This window comes from Pelodiscus sinensis, chromosome 2 (assembly GCF_052426305.1).
Source record: "Pelodiscus sinensis isolate ZL-2025 chromosome 2, ASM5242630v1, whole genome shotgun sequence".
Taxonomy (NCBI): Eukaryota; Metazoa; Chordata; order Testudines; family Trionychidae; genus Pelodiscus; species Pelodiscus sinensis.
In genome coordinates this window covers 221698729-221720825 of record NC_143053.1, presented here as the reverse complement: position 1 = coordinate 221720825, position 22097 = coordinate 221698729, and the positions used below count along the sequence as shown (strand labels likewise).

At 38.6% G+C, this 22097-nt stretch overlaps 1 protein-coding gene across 4 annotated transcripts in view; it reads right to left on the bottom strand.

Annotated features, from left to right (window-relative positions):
• Nucleotides 1-706: 706 nt before the first annotated feature.
• The window catches only part of STAM (signal transducing adaptor molecule), an 80579-nt gene continuing 59188 nt past the window's right edge, over nucleotides 707-22097 (bottom strand). For all 4 annotated transcript variants that reach the window (XM_075922467.2, XM_075922466.2, XM_075922468.2 and 1 more), the window contains exons 11-14: nucleotides 21181-21235; nucleotides 20400-20553; nucleotides 12261-12436; nucleotides 707-10780 (exon numbers count right to left, since the gene is read on the bottom strand). In XM_075922467.2, coding sequence (XP_075778582.2) covers nucleotides 10561-10780; nucleotides 12261-12436; nucleotides 20400-20553; nucleotides 21181-21235 — 605 coding nt within the window. In that variant the 3' untranslated portion in view covers nucleotides 707-10560. The remainder of the gene's footprint in view (nucleotides 10781-12260; nucleotides 12437-20399; nucleotides 20554-21180; nucleotides 21236-22097) is intronic.

Here is a 22097-nt window from a genome sequence, read left to right as displayed (position 1 = left end):
ATATGATAGAAATCTATAAAGTCATGACACTATGGAGAAGATGAATAAAGAAAAGTTATTGACTTGTTCCTATCACAATAGAACTAGGGGTCACCAAATGAAATTCATAGGTAGCAGGCTTAAAACAAACAAAAGAAAAATTTTCTTCACGCAGTGCATAAGCAACCTGTGAAACTCATTGCCAGAAGATGTTGTAAAGACCAGAAATTTAAACGGGGTTCAAAAAGGCACTAGACAAATTCATGGAGGTTAGGTCCATCAGTGGCTATTAGCCAGGGTGTATAAGAACAGTGGCTGTAGCTTCTGCTTGTCAGATGCTGGAAAAGGATGACAGAAGAGAGATCATGTGATGATTACCTGTTCTGTTCTCTACCTCTGGGGCATCTGTGACTTTTAAAGAACCCCAAAAAAAGACCAGAAAGGTACACTTGTATTCCTTCCCCAGTGGTACCCCAAACTCTTCTGCCACAAGAGAGCTTGACAAAAACAAAAACAAAAAAATCACAGAAAACAAACTGTCTTTGATAGATGACCTCTCAGGTTAGACAGGCACACACACAGAGATCTGTTACCTTCCAGGACAAAAGAATCAAATCATTGCCCTGGAACAGATAATTTTATTAACAAAATACAAAATAGATATCCTTAATAAAGCATACTTGGCTGGTTGGTGTTACAGATCAACTGAGAAAAACAAATTAACATAATATCTCTGGATTGTAGCTGTCTTGAGGTCTCTGAAAACATCGGTGCACAGGTCCTGGCTCTGCTGTCACTGCTCACGGTCGAGGCTCATGGAAGGGGTTACCTCTTCGACACTACCTTTGCTCTTCCCATTGTAGTAGGCTCCTTCAGGCCACTCAGCGTCGTCTCTCTCATGGGCTGTAAACTGAAGAACCTTTGCAAGTTGTCTACAAAATCCACAATGTTAGTTCCTGGGGAAGGGGTACCTCCTCCCACTGCTGTTTCACTAATTGCAATGGCCACTTAACCTCATGGCCATAAACAAGTTCAAAGGGAGAGAATCCCACACTGGGATGGGGTACATCTCTGGAGGCAAACAGTTACTGCTGCAACACCAGGTCCCAATCACTGAAATGTTCATTTATGAATTTGCATATCATAGCTCCCAAAGTTCCATTAAAACTCTGCATGATGCCATTTGTCTGGTGGTGGTAAGGGGTAGCAACCAAGTGGTTCACCCTATGAGCTTCCAAAAGAAGTTCCATGTTTCCTGCCCAGAAGTTAGCTCCTGAATCCCTAAGGATCTCAGAGGGCCAACCGACCTTGGCAAAAAATAACTGTTAGTGCCTGGCACAAGCTCTTGGCTGTGGTGTTCCCTAGAGCTACTGCTTCACGCCATCAGGTGGTAAAATCCATAAACCTCAGTAAATATTGTTTTTCTCTGGGTGTCTTTTTAGGAAAAGGACCCAGAATATCTACAGCCACATGCTGGAATGGAACCTCTATTGTAAGGAGTGGAGAGGTGCCTTTATCCAGCCTTGGGGTTTTCCCACCCAGTGGCAGCTTTCAAGACCATACATAACTAGACAGATCCTTGCCCATCCCCTCCCAGTGGAATGACTTTCCCAATCGGTCTTTGATTCGGTTTACTCCAGCAGGGCCACTAGGATGATTGTGGGCTAAGCTCAAGAGCTTTTCCCTTTACTTAGTTGGAACTACCATCTATCTCTGAGGATGCCAGTCCTACTTGTGCCCACCAGAAAGAGTTTCTTTGTATAAAAGTCCTCTTTCTACCACAAACCAAGACCTGTTAGAAGAGCTGAGGGGCTCACTCTGAGCTGCCATCCAAACTCCCTTTAGGTTCTTGTCTGCTTCCTGCTCTGTTTGGAATTGCTCCCTTTATGCTGGAGACATCAGCTCCCTGCTGGGTTGTATACTTGTGTTGTCTAGTTCTGGAAGTGATGCAGGTGATGTGGATATCTCTGCGGGCTGCGATCTGCTCTCGGCTAGTGCATTGTGTTGGGTTGCAGTGCTTCTTGTGCAGGCACCCCTTCTGATACTCCTTTGAGTGGCTCTCAGTTTTGTTTTCCTTAGTCACCTCCATCCACCTGGTTCTATTATATCCTGCCTCGGTTATGTCTTTACAGTTCCCATCTCATATGCATCTCTGGAGCTCTATAGGAAGGTCCTCTGGGAACTATTCCATTTGTACCAGGAAAACAACTACTTCCCTAGCGTGAGCACCTACTCCTAATATCCAGGCCTCACCGCTCTTTTTAATCTCATAGGCGTAGTGGGGCAGTGCCATACCCGATTTCTATCTTACGGCTCTGAAGCAGCGATAGGCATGTTCAGCATGAGACCCATCTTAAGTCTGGCCTTTTGTTTAAAAAGTTCATAGTCATTCATGTTTTCCCTAGACATTTCAACTGCCACTTGTGTTAGGGGTCCACTGAGCTGTAACCTCAGCTCCACCACATACCATTTTTTGGAGATGCTATACCCAAGACAAACTCTTAAAACTTTCTAAAAAGGCTTCTACATCATCTCCTACCCAGTACACTGGGTATTTCCTGGGCTGGGGAGCATTAGTTGGAGCAGGGTGGTTAGTCGGTGAAGTTGGAGCACCCAGTTTCCTAGCTTTCTCCAGTTCAACTTCTAACTGCTTTATCTCCACTTCTGCCTCCAAATGCTTTTGCTTCTCCCTCTCCTTGGCTTCTAATTACCTCATTTCCACTTCTCTGTCCTTCATCTGCAGTAAGAACTCCATCTCGCCCAGAGGCGAGGGCACTCTCCCACCCTGAAGACAGTGATCTTGCCTTGGTCTGATGCTGTTTTCACCTGGGTGTCACTTAGGAAGAGTTGGTTGCTTTGGGCCTACTCTGTCCGACCACAAACGCATTCACAGGGCTGCTTCTCTGCTCTAGCCTAGCCTAGCTATCCAGTTGTCCTGAAAGCTAAACAAAAAACCAAAAACAACTGTTTGGTTTGGACTCTCTGGCTCTGCAAATTTAACCTTCTGTATGCCTCTTCCTGCTCAGGCAGAGAAAGGAGGAAAAAGAAGTCCCCAAACTTCCAAACATCAAAAGAGAGAGAAAAGTATCCTTTTAAAATCCCGAGGTTTGTGTTCCTTGTTCAAAATGATCACACTGCTCTGGCCACCATGTCAGAGCTGTACCTCACTCTGGCACTCTGAGTGCAGAAGGTGGGGACCCACAAAAGACCTTTAATACTTTGTCTGTATGGGATCTGTTTAGAAAACAAACAAACAAACAAACAAAAAACCTCCCCAGAGTCATAGCACTCGCTCTAGAAGATAGGCTGCCACCAACAAATGATTTTTAAAGAATCCTAAAAAACCCTAGGAAGGAACACTTCAATTCCTTCCCTGAGGGTACCTAAAGCTCTTCTGCCACGAGAGCTTGAAAAGAGAAACAAAAGAAAACAAACCATGTCTTTGATAGCTGACCACTCAGGAAAGGCAGGCACACACATAGACATGCTACCTTCTAAGAGTCAAGAATCAAATCATTGCCTTAAAAAAGATTATTTTATTAGCCAAAAACAAAAAAGATATCCTTAATAAAGCATATTTGGTTGTTGAGTCTTACAGAGCAACTGCGAAAACCAAATTAAAACACAGAGCATAGTATCTCTGGGCTATAGCTTAAATAAGGAGAGTGGAGGAAGATAGAGCACATGGATTTTACACAGAGTTTAACCAAAACAAAGAAAAATACCCTGACTGCAACTAAACATACATTTTCCCTTATGCAATCATGATCCCTTCATGGTTCAGTCCACTTCCATGCCTGGTGGCATAGTAGTACTAAATACTGCACGTTGTTCCTCCAGTCCTTAACTTAGAATTCAAAAGAAGAAGCAGCTAGCTAGCTATATACAATTCAAATTTCAACAGTCTTTCCCATTGGCTCTCCCAACACCCCCGCTAGCTATTTGAGTTTAACCCTTTAGTCACTGAATGCACTCTTAGCCATCACAACTTGTATTCACTCTATGTCAATTAAATTCATAGCATCTCTAGGAACAAAGGAATCATCAGACTGGATTAGACCCAAGGCCCATTTAGCCCATCCTGTCTCCAATAATAGCCACTTACACCTTTCTTCTGAAGCACCTGTAAGACACCTGGAGTAGGCAGATGCAGAATATTACCCGCACTAGATCTCTCCCTGTTCTCCCAACAGTTAGACTGGCTTAAGGCATGAAGTTTAGAAACTCTTTCAAATTTACTATCTTTACCAAGACTACCAAGAGGGGTCAACGTTAACATCAAGTGTGACAGTGTTTTATGTGATAATGTAGACATCTGTCCATTACAAATTGGACTTACCAACTCACTTCACATAGAATGCACAGCCTCTAAATTGTGAACTACTGTGGGTTATTGCCATCCTAAGCTAGAATCAAAATAACCTTTCCTACATTAGGCTTATATCTTTAATAATAATTTACTATTTTGGCAGCACTGGAGGGAATGCTAGTGCAGACAATGCACTAGCCCACTGAAGCATTTTAAGTATTGAGTTATGTGGGCCTGCTCTGAGCAATATTAGATTATGCTCAGAAAACATCAATGTGCCTGAAGCAATATGAATACAGGGTATGACCATGACTACTACAGATGAAGCTCACCTAAGAATAACATGACAAATGTTTGGCAAGAAAGCATAATGTAAACACACCAACACCCTTCCAGCGACCTGGAAGCAAAAAGCACAAAACCATATTTCTATCACATTTTGCTTGTTATGAACATTCCTGACACTCACTCCTATATTTCCAGAAATGTTTTTGTTTTCAAAAAAGTTTCACATGAATATAGGCACAAAAACATTTGTCGTTTTCAAGCTGCGGGTTACTGACTTGTACATGATGTGTGGTATGAACAGAATGTCCAGAAAGATAGTGACTTTTATTTGCACTTTATCGCTATAAAATATTTAGACTGTATATGCCTTATATGAAAATAGTATGTAGCATTCTTGAAAAATGGTAACAGTGTACAATGAGTTACTTGAACTTTAACTCAGGGACTCTGACCACAGCTAGAAAATGTAGTGTAACAACACTATTTTTAACTATATGAAAAATAAAAAAAATGAGTTTGGAAATGTATGTTCGTGTGTTTCCACAAAACCCATTTAGTTTATGTCAAAGTATTTCTTTCTTGATCATTTAAAACGATGAAATGCATAAAATAACTTTGCAACATAATGTACTAAATGCTTCAACTTTAATATTCTGCATTCATACCAAAAACAATTAACATTTTTTACAAATAGTGTTAACTAAATCACACTCTTCTACAACAGTGCAATTCAAGTATGTATCATATGCCAACATAAAATGGAATTTCAAAAATAAAAGAGTTCTTGGCTACTGCATATACTCTATTAAAACAAAGACAGACTTTAGCAGTCTCATTTCTAAGAGACACAAATAATACAGCTTTCCAGAAGTACATGTAGGAGAGAGGACTAGAAAAGAAGTCTCCTGCCACCTTCAGGCTGAGGCAGCAGCAAGAAAATGAGGTTTGGACCTGCAGCTATATATTTTCCCATTGCAGCCAGGTGAATGTTTCTCAGACACAAAAAGAGCCTAATATATCAATGAACTTTTAAAAACATTTTCCAGTGTTTTTTTCATATAATAAAGAAACTCAAATATCAAGGCATTTTTTCACATCTGACTGAACATTGTACTTAATAGTATACATGTCGGAGTGATCAGTATTTTTAATGGGGCAAATGGGACAACTCTACTGTGAAATTAGTCAATTGTATTACAACCGAACAACAGTAAGATGAGTCTTATCTTAACAGATAAGATGAGTCTGCCTACTGCTATTCATAGCAAAATTAGCATAAGGTGTAAAAAAACCAATGAAATAAAGCTCCAGGAAAATTTAAAGGAGATATTTTCTCTCTCTGCTCCTAAAAATGGACACATGCTGCTTCCTATGAAGTTAAGTACCACACTGAAGCCAGATAGCTCCTGTAACACATATGGCTATCATCATCTGCCTGTAAATTCCAGCAGACTGGGAGAGGAGTTTAAAATGGATACAAGTGGAGATTACACAGAAATATTTGAAAGCTAAGCAAAAATAGTTAACATCAAGCGAATTTAAAAGAAACTTGATTATTTAAACATTCTGGTAGGGACATTGATTTTAGGCTGGAGAATAAGATATCAGCACTCCAGCCTAAAAGCAACATTTCTACCACCTGGATGAAATCTGAGAACCCTGGGCCAATCTCAGTCAGATGATCAAAGACAATTCTCAATATAAGCAGAATTCTATATTTTGCAAATAAGTTGAAATATTTGCAATGACCAATAGGCTTCTCTGAAGTTCTGGTGACCCCAACTCATTTTCATTTCAGAAATCAAAAGATAACAGCTGCAAAAACTATATTGTGGAAGATTCTGCACTGCTGTGAGATGTGAAAAGCATTCAGTGATCGTATTGTCTTCTAAGCCTCCTTTCTACTTTATTTGGGCTTAATTACATGATATTTATACTGTACATTGCTACAATAGGCATATTCTAGCTGGTAACACTAAACATTTATATACAGAGGCACCAATAGCTAGTATGACTGGGGCACACACTGACCCCAATCTTGAAGCAAGACAGTGGCAAACTCTGGTAGCAGTCTCCTCCATGACATCAGAGTAGCAATCTTTTCATTTGGACTATCCCTTGGTTTTCTTTTCAGGAAAATGAATTTCCTTGGGATGCTTTATAATTTTTGCCATTTTTGTTGTCCTATGTGCACTGAACCGATAGACATGAACAAAATGTCTATAAAATGAAGTGAGATAGAAATCATTTTGGAGAATTTGCTCTTGTTGGTCACAAAAAGCAAACCACAACACCCTATCTGAAGTCAGGTAACAGTTTTTCTAGTCCTTCATGGATATAGACTTTTAAAAACATTTTAGTATTACATTCAGAATTTACATGCAAAGAAATCAAGAGTTCCAAAAGTCAGCTTTCTACATTGTAATATGGCTGATAGTATTTTTGAGGGAGACAAACTTTAGAACAGCCTGACACTGGCATTTAAAATCTCAGCTTTAACTTTTTTAGAGAAACTAGAGACTCATATTTCACTCACATTTCACATAGTAAGACAAAGCAAGAAATGTGAAATTATTCTGTATATAGTGCATGGAAGGTTAAGAACTCTGTAGAAATGTCAGCAACAAAGTATCAATTGTGGGATTCACAGGGGGAACATATTAAAATAACTATCGGTAACTGGAGGGCAGTGGCCAAGTCATTTGTAAGAAAGGAAAAGAAGTTCAATAAGAGTTAGTACAATAAAAGTGTTCAATGTGTTACAGATATTTGATATCTCCGAGGAAGTCTATCCTGAAGAGGAGAAAGAATAACCAATTTAGGACACTGTGGACAGAAGTAAAAGGTAATGGTAAACATAAGAAACATGATGTGAGCTTAACAGGCAATCATGTTTTTAAAGAGGTTTGAGCTCGACCAAATGCGCCCAGGGACTTGGGCATATTACTAAGTTCAACAGGCAAGTTAAAAGCCTGAGTTCTACTTAAGAATATTACAAGTGACTTGAAAAGGGATATAAAGTAAAAGGAATGTTGGTAAGGACTGACATGGATCCTGCTGAATCAGTCATCTATTGTACCACAGTTTTGCACCACAATCTGTACCAAAATTTATGACAATTTAAATAATCATTTGATTCTGAGTTGTTCACAAAACTTATTACAGGAATTAGATAAGGACAATGACGTTAACAGTAAAAAAAATGAAGATAGATAAGAACTAAGGAGGCAAAAAGGAGATACTGGTAAAGAGTGACAGATCCCATTTTGGGAAAGAGTTTTGCAAAACTATGGAGTGCTGGGAGAGGAAAATGAAGTGCACACTTGGCCAAAAGCTATTTGAGACATAAAACTTAAAAGTGAATAAATATGCATGAAACATAGGGTGGAGGATAGGAGCATGTAAAATGCATATTATAGATTTTCAATGCTTGGTAAATAACACTACACCTGTGCTTTATTGAACCCAGACTTGCACTAAAAGTTTTCAGAATAAATTTGTTTATATTTTCCAATGTATGAAAATTCTAATAGACAATTTAAATTGAAAAAAGGACAAAAGATGCCAGATGTACTATAGATTTTATGGAAGAGAACAGTATCAGTATTCAGCACAAGGCTTTAAAATCTGGTTTTGCTGGGCCATAGAGAATTCCACTGTTTCTTATTAGTAGTTACAAAAGCCTGAGGCCCTTATTTGGGAATGTAGTGAAGCATGTGCCTAACTTTCAGCTCATGAGCAGTTCTACTGAAACCAATGGGACTATGTTCATAGTTAAAGTTAGGCACAGGTTCTCTGAGTACAGGTTCACTTAGGTTATAATCCTGAATTAGGGTCTAAAAACTGTGAATTGGAAGGAGTTTTTTGTTTGTTTAGAAATTTTACTCCTCTCCATCAAAATCATTGCTCTCCTTTTGGAATAAATTGCCCAATATGCACAGAGGATAGCCCATAATCCTAGTTACAGGTCTTCCTCAAGAAATAAAGCATTGTAAGGTATACAAGATTGCAAAACATTGTTTTATGTTCCTCCTTAAATTCCACAAACTTAACTGGTTATACTAAGAAGTTGTCACTTATGAGGATAATTAGATTGTTGGAGGGAATTACAAGAAACAGCTAAATATAGTCAAGCTTCACTAGCTGAAAAAATATCATTAACCTGGAATGCTGTAAGTTGGAGGAAAGTTTTCAACCCATCTTGTTTAGTATTTACACAAGACATTTGGTTGACAACATTCACAGACAAGGTATCAACTATTGTTTTCTAATGATGGCAAAGCCAATTATATGGCAAATAGCTATGAACACTGCAAACAGGTTCAGAAACTATTGGCTAGTCAAGGTAACTGAGCAGTTACACATGTATATGAATGAAACATCAGAAGCAATACAGTAAAATGGAAAATACTACCAAATTGAATAATTATGGCACTTATGCTCACCAAAAATAAAATGTGGGTTTTATATTGAGAGACCTATAAAGTTATCTACACAAAATGGGCTGAATTAAAAAGGTAAATGGGATGCTAGGATGCATCAACAGAAATAGACTACAAATCAAAACAAACACTTTTGTGCAGGATGCGTTGATTAGATCTCTCTAAAATGCTGTGTTATTATTGTTACCTCTCCACTGAGTATATAAGTGGCATACAGAGTTTCATGCCTCAAAGAGTAAGACATAGGGCAACCTGTGTAAGTTCACATCATATTTAAATGATCATAACTGGGTTAAAATTATAGAAGAATCTTGATAAGATGAATGAGAACCTATACATACTAAGAAAGGAATTTTAAAAAACCACAAGGCATCACACAACTAAAATGTATGAAAGTAAGAAGAGATGTTGGATTAAGGCTAAAGTGTTTTTTGTAATAATAGTAAACAGAACAATTTAGCTAAGCAAGGCCACAAGAGTTACAATAAAAGTAAAGATTTCCTCAGCCAAGTGACTATTCCTATATACAACTCTTCATGTGTGACCTAAATAATTACAAGAGCCATAAATAATGTAGTGTATTCATGTTTTTGTTCCAGTTTAAAAATTCCATTAATTCCCATCCAAACTCAGTTTCTTGGTCTTTGGTGTAATCTTCACCAATATACACACAATACAGTTCAGAACCCTAGTTATACAAAGCCAGAATGGAAAAGTACATCATTATATGCTTTAAACAATATGTTCTAAGATTCTAATCAGTTTCATGGTCCAATGATATGTTTAGCAGCCTGTAAATAGTTGTTTTAAATAATTATTATTCTAAGACAGAATCATCATTTGTGGTGATCTAGCCAGACCGTTAAAAGGTTAACTAGTTTACTTTGGTAGATAATGCCAGCTACTAGTGTCTGCAAACTACAGGAAGCCATGATATGCTTAAGTGCAATTTACAACAAATGGAACCTAAATGTAGTTACGTTTGGAAATTAACATATAGACTTTAGCATGTAAATATTAACCATGATATGCAGATTTAAGACTTTTTCTGCATTGCAAAAGGATATCACATCCTTCACAAAAGTAGGTACAACTATGAAACATGGTCATCTGTTCATGATTAAAATAAAACAGTAATGTAAAATATTTTAACAGTGTTAAATATATTCATATGATCACCATAGCTATTTCAAATGGCCACTATTTCAATCACACACTATTATATACATAACATTTATGACACAAAAGTTTGCAGGTTTTGAGTTTTCACAGACGAGCCAATCTTACCAGACATAAATAATCTTGTACCAATTTTAGGCCTTTTAAAAGGAATTAAGTGTCCTAAGTATTTTGTTCCTCTGCAAAATTTAAAAAAAAAATCCTAAAAAGTCAGTGCAAATTGAATCATTGAACCTGTTCACCAGGGTAGATTCCTATTAACCAAGGATAAACAATGTTTAAGGATTAAAGGAAGAAGCTTATAACATTGTCAACTGCATTTAGCAGAGGTTAGAGAAGATTAAGAATTAGAAGTCCTGGGTCCTATAGTAGTGCCTTCTGAGAATAAGTATGTTGCTGTGACGGCGGTGGTTGCTGACTGCCTGCTGGTGGAGGCAGAGTTGAAGATGCTAAGTTATAATTTGGCACCTGGGACACACTAGTTCCAGCATTCTGGTAAGCAGCATCAACAGTAGCAGGAGGTGGACTGTACACTGAAGCCTGGTTGGAATACGTGTTTCCAGGAACAGAGCTGACCATTGCACTGAGAGAAAGGAACATGAAAAGTTGCATAAGTAATAGGGTAGGAAACAAGGCAATAGGACAGAAAAATTAACACAAGTTTTATTATTTCTTTAGATCTATTACATAGGCATGAAAGCACCTCGCCTGGGCTCAGTTTCAAAGAAACTCCTGAAGAGGTCCATACTCCCAAACTTCATATTCATAAATTTAACTCTGGATGATAAAACTATGCTTGTATTTCCTACTGTATATAACACATATTACTATTTCTAATATTTTTGTTAATATATATAATACAAAGAATGAACAAGCTTTACCAATGTATATTTCTCACATCACATCTTCCAATAAATAATTTAAGCAAGGAAAAAATAAATTCTTTAAAATATGACTTAAGACAGATATCTTTCCCAGCCTTCTTTAAAACCAAGTCACTGCAGAAAGCCAAAACCTCAACCTTTTCTTGAGTTAATTTAAGTCCAGCTCAAACTTTTGACCCTGTACAGGTTGCTCACTAGATCAGGGCTACTCAACACATGTCCCACGGGCCATTTGTTTGCGATTTGGATTTACGCAGGGTTCAACACATGGCCCACGGGTGGGATCCTTTGAACATGGCCTCCACTGGGAACAAGCTCTACAACAGCGAGTCAATATAATGGTCTTCTGCTGATGTGTGTGTACTAGTTAAATTCCTGGACGGTCATTACTCATTAAAAGGGCTGTCATATGGGTGGAAATTGGGTAAATAATTGCATTTTATTAATATCAAAACAACTGACTTAAATAGGGCCTGCATGTTGTGTGGTCTTGCCTTCATTTTTGTATTCATGCCCGTCAGTGTGAAAAAGCTATTTGCTTGTATATGCAACCACACTCAAGTTACAGCCCTTGGCATGTGCTGTGAGTAGCATTGTGCCTCCTGGGGCTTCCAAAGTTGAGTAGCCCTGCCCTAGATACTTCCTCTACAGAGACCCAATTCCAATCCCCTTGTATCAGGGTAAATGTACAAACTTCAGAGACTCTGCAGAATCCACTTAACCCATTTCTAACATGATCAGAACCTGTCAACACAGTAAGGTGCTGGCAGCAAAGGAGGAGCAATCACCCCTAATGGAACACACCATACTTTGTGTTTTAGACAGTACCAGACACCAGTCAGACCAACAGTATGTATACTTGAATCTGCCTTGAATGTTGCATATATTTAGTGAACATGGTTATTTGGAACCCAACAATGGCCATAGTTTCTTCACATCATTATTGCACAAATCAGAGAATGTTTTGTGTACAAAGTTCAGACAACTACTAAAAATACTTTTGTTATCTAAACATCAGTAAATAGGCACTGGAAGTAAATGTGCTGCAGAGTTCAGTCAATAATGGCTAAAATCCAAAACAATTATGTCTGTCCAAAAACAATTTTCCCCTTAAAAGTCAGTCCTACTTACAAGAATGAAATGTTTAATGTATAAAGAATAGGTAAATATTAAAATTACTTAGCATAAGATGTCTGAGCTGGCTGACCAGGCAGTCCTGAGCTCGCAGATGGAGGAACTGTGCCTTGGTTAAGAGAAGGAAGTTGCTCTTGAGGAAGATTATAGCCTTGAATATGGCCCAACTGTGCATTCCCTGTCACCAAATAGGTACTACTTTGAGCTTGCCCTGGGTAGACCTGAAAAAAAAAAAACAAAATAAGGCCATAGATAAAATACAAGAACATATAGTTACTATTTAGTTGCTTGCTAAGTTCAGAATCTAAAGAAAAGCCTCTCAAGTCTTTGCCAACAAAAAGTTGTGGATTTAGAGGCAACTTGACCAATTTGCACTGTGTCATAATGTTGTAACAGTGGAGAGTATTATGATTGTATCATAACTCTACTCTCTGTCAAAAGGAAAGAGACTCCAGTACATTGGTAGTTTACGAGACACTGTATATCAAATAGGACTTTCAGTCATTAAATTTAAAAATACATATTTGTGAAAGTTCAAAGTAAGTCTGCAGTTTTTTCCCTTCTGAATAAAAGTTAAAAATTTGAACTGTTTAACAGAGAACAGACAGTGTAGAATAGAGGCTCCCTAATTGTAACCCAACAAATGGCGCTGGCTTTCCTTTATATACAATTGCTAAACGAAAATTCAAAGAAAGCAAACACGTTTATGTAAAAAAATTGCTGAATCTATCATTGGGAAGTAATATGAATGGGACAGGAGGTGGTCTGCTAGGGAAAATTCCATCTAGAATTCCATATGTTAGGTTCTCCAACTCCTGATGTCCTTATATCATGGCTAGATGAGTTTCTAAAGAAACAGTTTTAGTTCAAACAAATTATTGGGCTTACTGCAGAGATAACTGGGTGAAATTATATGGCAGGGGTGGCAAACCCATTCTGAGCCAAGATAATAGTGGATCCAGCGTGAAGAGCTGGGGCAAAGTTGTCAAAACAAAACAAAAACAAAAAAACAAAAAAAACCCACCACACACCACCCAACCAAACCAAAAACACACACACACACACACACACACACACACACACACACACAAAGGGAGCCCCCCCAGTCGCGTTTGGTCGAGCAAAACAAAAACAAACAAAAGCTCTAAAAAAAGGCTCTGCCCCTTTAAGAACCCGCATTTAAACACGTTTTGAGGCTTTTTGGCCACAGCAGGCTCCTGCTGCCATCTTTATTTCTGCAGCTTTCATGGCTGCGCCCGACGGCTCCCTTGCCCAGGTCAGCACAGGGAGCCGGGAGGAGGGGGCTGTTTAGGGGGACGCGGGGGCAGCTTTCTAGCCATGCGGGGGTGGGAGAGAGGGGGCTCGTGCGCCTCGGATTGGCCACAGCTGCTATATGGTCTGTGTTATGTACATGATCAGGGTAGCTGATTATAAAAATCTTAAAATCTGAATCTAAGGCACTAGCTCTATTGACATAATCTACACAATCAAAGAATGTAAGAACTCATTCAAGAAATGAAGGAAAGCATTTCCTAGCATCTTTAGGCCTTTACAATAGCTCTTCTCCACCCAAATGTCCTGTATTTCTTCTGAGGTTAGATGTGTGCCAGTTTGTAAGGCAGCTAAATCGTATTGTATGGGTGTGTGCTGAACTTGATTATGTGTAGGTACAGAGACTCTAGATTTCTAACTATTTTGTTCTAATGACACTATGCAAAGAAAAGGTATTGTGTCTCAAGAAACTACAGGTAGATTAATGGTATCATTAGAAAACTAAACACTAATTTTGCCAGTAATACTTATCCAAAAACACAGGAGTGGGAAATACAGAGGTTTATTAGCTGGCTCACATTTTTAGGCTTCATTTAATAAAGAAGCAAGTCTTCTTTCTGATATTTTGGAAGATCCTTAGAAGTGTCCAAATGCACAAAAGGCAATAAAGAGATTGTACAGCTTGCAAGCCTTTACACCTCTGATATTTTGATAAACTGGAAAATAAAGTGGTAATTGTGTTTTAGAAGAATTCAATGGCTAGCATGTTTATAAGGATTTCAGAAATCTCCATACATATGAATTGAGTGGAAGTATGATCTACAAAAATGATACAACTTAAGTAAGGAGAATGAATGAAGCCCTCTGCATCTGAGCCAAAAAAATTAAGTTATGAACTGTTGATATATAAAAGTGATGTGTAGCGTCCATATAGCTACTGGCAAGAGTAAAAAGCAGGCTGTGTTCACATGGCAATGGGTAGTTTCATTTGTCGGTGAAAAGCTCTGGTGTAGGGACACAGCAGGGAATATCATCTTCCTGCTGCCAAAGCCTTTCACTGCTATGAGGATGGACTCCAGAAGTTGGGAGCGCCTAGCCTTTTCCCGGTGCCGGAATCTTTTATTGTGGCAAGGTTGGGCTCCGGTACCAGGGTGCTAACAGGACGCTCCCCTCTGCTTCCAGTACAAGGAGATGTAGAGTAAAAATTTCTGAGGCAGGCTATCATATTCTGTTAAGAACCCCTATTCTAAATTCCAAATCTGGAACAGGCACACAAACACCTATGCCAAAGGCACAGTACATGAAGGTTACCGCCTCCCGCCCGCTAAGCCCATCGGAGGAAGGTCATCATAAAAATAACTACCCAGACTATTGCATCCCAGGGAAAGGCCCTATGGGTGAGAGAGACAGGACATAACACATTCAATGGTGCTAGGAACAAATGCGCAATTGTCATGTACCCTTACTGCCTCTGCTTTAGTCCCCCAGGTGCAACACCAATGGATCACATCCGTGCAAATATACCTTCCTGACGTTAGCAGACACATCGCCCCTTAACACATAATTGACAATTGATGTCTGCTTTGTTTAAGTACTTGTTTAACTAGATATAAGGTACAGTAATTACTCGTTTAACAGGTGCCTGCTTAACATGTTTTCGCAATAGCATGATTTTTTTTAGGGAACGTTTTTCAAATAACACGACTGTCCACCAAATAACATGACAATAATCAAGTAGACAATAATCTACTTCACGCGGTAATATGAAAACAGTGGTAATATGCATGAGCGGATGAATATACGTGGTCACAGCGCTCCTCCGCTCACTCACGTGTTTATCTTCGTGTTTTAACAAACTGTGGCGACTTGTGTTACAAGTTATCTTGTGTTGCTAGATATCTAATGTTGACGCTGACGACCCAGCACCAACAAAAAAATGACTTAGCCACCACCACCTGAAACACACCACCACTTTTTCCATTATTTTTAAATGGGAAAATCGACCCCACATAGAACGTTTTCGCTTAGCACGAACATTTTCAGAAATGAATCTACAGTGTTAAATGAGGAATTACTGTATTCTGTAAGCTATGGGTGGAAAACACTATGTAACCTTTAGATTATTGCCCTCATTTTGCCTCATGGTTAGTACCTATCCAGGGGATCTGGGATCTTCACCTTCCTCCCCCCATCACTTTATCCGCCCATCAGCATCTTATATAATCCATTGTAACCTATTATTGGGCAGTATTCACCATGCCTAACAAGCAAAGTGACACTCCACCAGCGCTGTGTGTAATAAACCTTCCTACTTGCTTCTTACACGGTGTCCAGATTCTGTTTCAACACAGGGCCTAGTTCCAAGAATGAAATATTATAAGGAAATCTGCTTATTAGGAGAAAATGATGTGGATGAAGATGTCAGTATATCTTAAGAACAACGTGGATCAACTGCTGAAGTCTTTTCCAGCTGCCTCCCTTCGCTTGAGACTTCCCTTTCTGCTATAGACTTTTCCAACAATAGGGAAAGGCTGCAGCAACCAGACACCACACAATACTCTTTTTGGTGGTGTAGAGAAGGAAACACAGCTTGGGTATGTAGAGAGCATTTATAGTATGTACTTGCATACAGACACCTTTCGGGCGTGTCTTTACTCATGTAAGCCGTACCTCACCATCTACATGACTCCCTATAGTCATGCTGGGAGAGTACATACTTAAATGTTACTGCCAAGAAGCGTGCCTACGTACTTTACGTATACTGCTACCTGTGCACGTCTGTAATATAAGTGCAATTTTTGCACAGGCTTTTTGGGTAAGGAAGATAATGGAAGAAGTTGTTTGTGGTGGAAGGAACATATGGTTGAACTTAAAGTCTACTGTGATTGAATACCTTTTGGCTTGAATATGTGAAGGAAATGCTGGCTTTACTTTTGTTCATTTTTATTTTCAAACTGGTACAAAGCAAGGTGGATAAAAATCAAGTTTTTTAAATTAAAAATGGATTTTATTTAAATGTGATTTTTTTTTTAAAATCAATAAAATACTTAACTTCCCTCTTGCTTAAAAATAACAGAATTAAATCTCATCACAAACAAGCTAAACATACAAATTAATGGCTCTAGTTTGCCCAGCCTCACTACCAGCTCTTGCTTCTTGAAAGTTCTGGGCTTTCAATTTCTGCTTCTCAACAGACTAAAGTCACATCTACAAAGAAAGCCACAGGATTGTTATTGTTCTGTGCTTATATGGTGGTAGAGCTCGGCCAAGCATAGCACAGGTGTTATTCAAGACACTGTCTTAATGACAGACACACAATACATAGAAAAGGATGGAGGCAGCATAGAAAAGAACAGTAGTGTGGAATGGACTGGAAATAAAACAAGAACACATCATTCAGCACACACAGAACTTCCTATATTCCCCCACACTTTTGACACAGAAAACTATCATGGCTCCTGGCCATAAGACAGATTTCACCTGGCAATATTTTGAAGAAATTCATTCCTAAGGTAAAAAAGGAAAATGTGTCAAGTATAAGTAATACAAGAAGGAGATGCAGGGCCTTGTTACAAGAATGAATCATCATAAGAAAAACTGCTTATTGGGAGAAAATTATGTAGACGAAGATGTGGATATATCTAAAGAACAATGCGGACCAATTGGTTAGTAACTTATATTTCACTTTGCAATGCATCATTCTTCAATATTCGTGCTTTGCCTTTTAATAAGTGATTTAACAAGTAAATTCCCAAGCTATTTGCTGTTAGATGTTACTAGAAAAAAAATGTCTTAGCTAATCATCATGGCTTGTGAATTAAGTAAAAAATAGAAATGATTAATTGAATAATAGTGTGACAAGAAGTGAGAAGAGTGACTATTCAGAATCAGGATCTATTCAGAATGTTTCAGGATCCCATTTAAGTGTGACAAATTAGACTGTATCTGCAACAACTTCAGAGTCATCAGTTGTGCTTTCAGCTTGCAACTAAACATATTAAAGACAAAATATCAATAGTATGCAAAAGATTTCAATCATCAAATAAAACAACCACTATCGGTGGGTTTGTAGTAAAGACCAGCAAACACCAACAAGACACCTAGATGAAAAGATTGCTCAGTTCATTTATGCCACAAATTCTACTTTTGCATTGTTACCACCACACACCTTCACTGACATGATTGAGTCCTTACAACCAGGCTACACTTCACCTAGCAGAGCAGACACTGGTGGAAGACTGCTAAATACTGTGTACGAGAAGGAAATTGAACAGTGTGCAGGGAATACTGAGGAGAAATGTGTCAGTTTAAGCCTTGAGGGGTGGAGCAATGTACACAATGATCTAGTAATATGTGCCTGTGTGACAAAAGAAAATGGGATTGCATTTCTTTCAGAAACAATACACATGTCGGGAAATGCCTACACAACAGAATATTTAAAAGAAATGACAGTGAAAGCTGTACTAAATTTTGAACAAAGCTCAACTGTCACATGCACAGTTTTGTCTCAGACAATGCTGCAAACATGGCAAAGATGAAAAGATACTTAGAAGAAGAAGCAGAAAGATGCTCCTTAACAACATATGGCTTCAGTGTCCATGTATTGCATCTTTTAGTCAAAAATACACCATCTTTTAGCCACTAAAATACACCATCTCAAGGATTAAAAAAAATGTTATAAGTCGCAAAATACTTCCATAACAACCATTTTGCTTCAGTTTCACTGAAGAAAGTGGAGCCTATTATCCATAGCCTTAAACAAACTTCAAATAAATTGCTGCTATACTGCTGATTCTGTCCAAGTTTGGAAGGCACCTCAAGAGACACTGATAAAAGAAACGCTAACCAGAAAATTGAACTGCAGGAACCAAAAGAGTGAATGGGATCAAACACTAACTCCACCTCATATTTTTGTGAACCTTTTCAACCCCAGATATAAAGATAGATTCTTAACTTCTAAAGATGCTGTTGCTGCCATAGCATGGGCATCTCAAAATCACTTATCAGTTAGGCCACTCATAATAATTTTCAGGGCTGGAGCAAAATTATTTCATCAGAACAAGTTTACTGATTATGTTTTTAACAAAGTTACTCCCCTGAATTGGTGGAAATCATTAGCCAGGCACTTGAAACAGAGTTCCTTCAGCTGCTAAAGCAACTTTTCACAGCAGTAGCTTCCTCTGCAGGCACAGAGAATATTTTCATCTTTTGGTATTACAGGCAGTCCCCGAGTTACGCGGATCCGACTTATGTCGGATCTGCAGTTACGAACGGGGCCCTCCCTCTCCCTGGTCTCCAGCAGACCAGGGGGACGGGGAGCAAAGCAGAGCAAAGCCACGGAGCCCGAGGGCAGCAGGATAGCCACGGTGCGTCTGGGCTGTCCCGCTGCCCCCGTGCTCCGCGGCTTTGCTCCTGACGCCTGTGGTACAGCAGCTGGGGCGCTGCCGGTTGGTCCTGTAGCGCCGCTCTGGGCGCCACTGGACCAACCCAGCAGCACCCCAGCTGCTCTGCCCCAGGTGTCCCCAAGTCAGCCGCTGCTGAAACTGACCAGTGGCTGACTACAGGAAGCCCCTGCCCCGGGCTTCCTGGAATCAGCTGCTGATCAGTTTCAGCAGCAGCTGACTTGGGGATGCCTGGGGTTCTTAAGTTGAATCTGTATGTAAGTCAGAACTGGCCTCCAGATTCAGCCGCTGTTGAAACTGATCAGTTTCAGCAGTGGCTGAATCTGGAAGCCAGTTCCGACTTACATACAGATTCAACTTAAGAACAAACCTACAGTCCCTATCTTGTACGTAACCCGGGGACTGCCTGTATTCACTCCAAGCTAGGAAATCAACTGAAAATTTAAAAAGCAGGAAAACTCATATCTGTTTCAGTCAATTAATCAAAATGACAGTGGCAGTGGTGAATACGAGAGATAGCTGTAGAAGTTTTAAAAACACCATGCATTTAAATATTCTGAGAACTTGTCTCTTAAGAACGAATAAAAATTGAAAATTAAAAATAAAGGGTTTTTTTGGGCAGCCATCAGCTAGCAACTCAGGAGACAGCTGCCATTGCAAATGTGAAACATTTATGTAATATTTAAGATTTAGTTTAATAAAATATAAGTGCTATTGTGGGGGGGGGGTGATTTAGTTCTTAACATTCCTAATGTACTGCTGCTGCATCTTCAGCTTGACACAGACAATGAGTATTATGTACTATTTTCTGAGATAGTAAAAATCAAATAATCTAAAAAGTTACATAAAGTATACCTCTTAGATGTTATAAATGATGTACTGAATTGTAAATTAGCATGTTTTAGTGATGAGATATGAAGCACTGTTTAATAAATGTGTGCAGTAGTATCAGTGAGAAACTGGATTTAAAAAAAAATCAATAATTCTTTCAGGATGATTTAAATAACGATATAAACCCCTTTGATTTAAATCCATCCACCCTGGCACAACAGGCACAAGACAAGAACTTTTTTTGTACATTTTATAAATGAAAATAAACAAAACAGTACTAAAATTAAGCCAGTCTGTACTAGAAAATCTTTTCAAAGTCTGAAACTGAACATTAGAAGTTTAAATATATCTTTATTGTTGTGTTTTCTCTTCCATAAACCATGTTTTGTTTTAATAAAACAATAGTATGTGCTTTAATGCTAATTCTGGGAACATAGCACAGTTTAGTTTTGGAAACAAACACCCTCCTCACACGAAAAAGACAAAATAAGATTAACTGGTATAAAGGTAATTAGGAACATAAGGAAGAGGCTGCAAATTCTGACAGCTGAGTGTACCACAAAACAGAGGCTAATTTTTTACAATGATAAGCCATAGTGTATCACTGATACCTTACAAGGCAACTTATCCATAATTAGCTCAATATATACTCAATATCTTAAAACTATCAACTATTTACCTGAGAGCCAGAAACACCAGAAGATTGCATATAATACTGTTGGTTCGGTAGTTTTGCATACATGGAATACACTGGGTCTTCATTCATCAACTTGGTATATAATGAAAGAGCCTCCATAACCTTAACATTGAGCTCTGAAAGTTCTGAATGTTTCCTGAAATAATGAATGATATTTTCATTCAAATTGAAGTTACCTTTTGTAGAAATATTTTCATATATCATCTATTATATCATATGGCTTAATATACATTTTAGTCATTTATACTCAAGTGGATATAATACAGTGGATTTGTACATAAGGTACTATAGCAAACTACTCTTACTGTATGGGAAGTGTTGCCTAGACATATTGATCAAGCATTGTAATTGTGACTGGCAGTCAGAGAAATATTAATTTTTTATCAAGTAGACAAGCAAAAAAATAATTTAAATTCATTACTCCTGAGTATTAAGTAGGAGATACAGTATTTCAGCATTCTAAAATTAGCAAAATAAATAATTCACTAATATTACTATCACACCTTTGAGAGAAAATATGCTCAGTCATCCTGCCATGATGGACCATTCTATTATTTATAATTTATATTACCATAGTGTGTAGGAGTCATAGTGATGGAGCAGGACGATAAACAGCATGTGCTTTCTACATGTACATTTTATACTGAAATTATTGATAGCACCATAATGTAAACAATTCATACTTGTGCTATTATTTCAAAAGTTTCTGAGCCATAAAAATCAGTATAAGCATATGTGTGCGTGCTTGTGTATGTTTTCTTACCTGTCAATATCTTCTAGCTTTTCATCAATGAGAGGTCCCATTTGGTGGCATATAGCTAGGAGAGAATTACATTTATATAATCAGAATTATGAAAAAATTCAGTAGTTAGTACTGAAAAGCAGAACGTAATCTTAAGAACATAAGAACATCTATACTGGGTCAGACCAAAGATCCATCTAGCCCAGTATCCTGTCTTCCAACAGCGGCCAATGCCAGATGCCCCAGAGCAAGTGAATAGAACAGGAATCAAGTGATCCCTCTCCTGTCATCCACTTCCAGCCTCTGACAACAGAGGCTAGGGACACCAGTCATTGATGGACCTAACTCCAAGAATTTATCTAGTTCTTCTTTGCACCGTTAATCTCCTGGTTTTCACAGAATCCTCTGGCAAAGAGTTCCATGGGTTGACTGTGTGCTATGTGAAGAAAAACTTCCTTTTGTTTGTTTTAAACTTTCCACCTATTAATTTCATTTGGAGACTCCTAGTTCTTATGTTATGGGAACAAGAAATAACTTTTCCTCGTTCATTTTTTCTACACGAGTCATGACTTTATAGACCTCTATTGTATTCCCCCCAAGTCTTCTCTTTTCTAAGCTGAAAAGTCCCCGTCTTTTTAACCTCTCTCCATATAGGACCCATTCCAGACCTTTGCCCTTTTCTGAACCTTTTCCAATGCCAATATATCTTTTTTGAGACGAAACTGTGACGGCGCAGTCAGAGTTCCCCACAAATCCTGCACCCCGTCTACAGCAAGAACAGATTTCACCAGCCAGTAGAATGGAGGGTTTATTGCTTCTCAAGGATACAGCACAACATAGACTTGATATTGCTACAGGAGTCTGGGCCAGGATGCCTAAGATCCCTTTGGGTTAGGGTGGTCCATCACTCCCCTAGACCCCCCCCCCCCCTCCCCGCC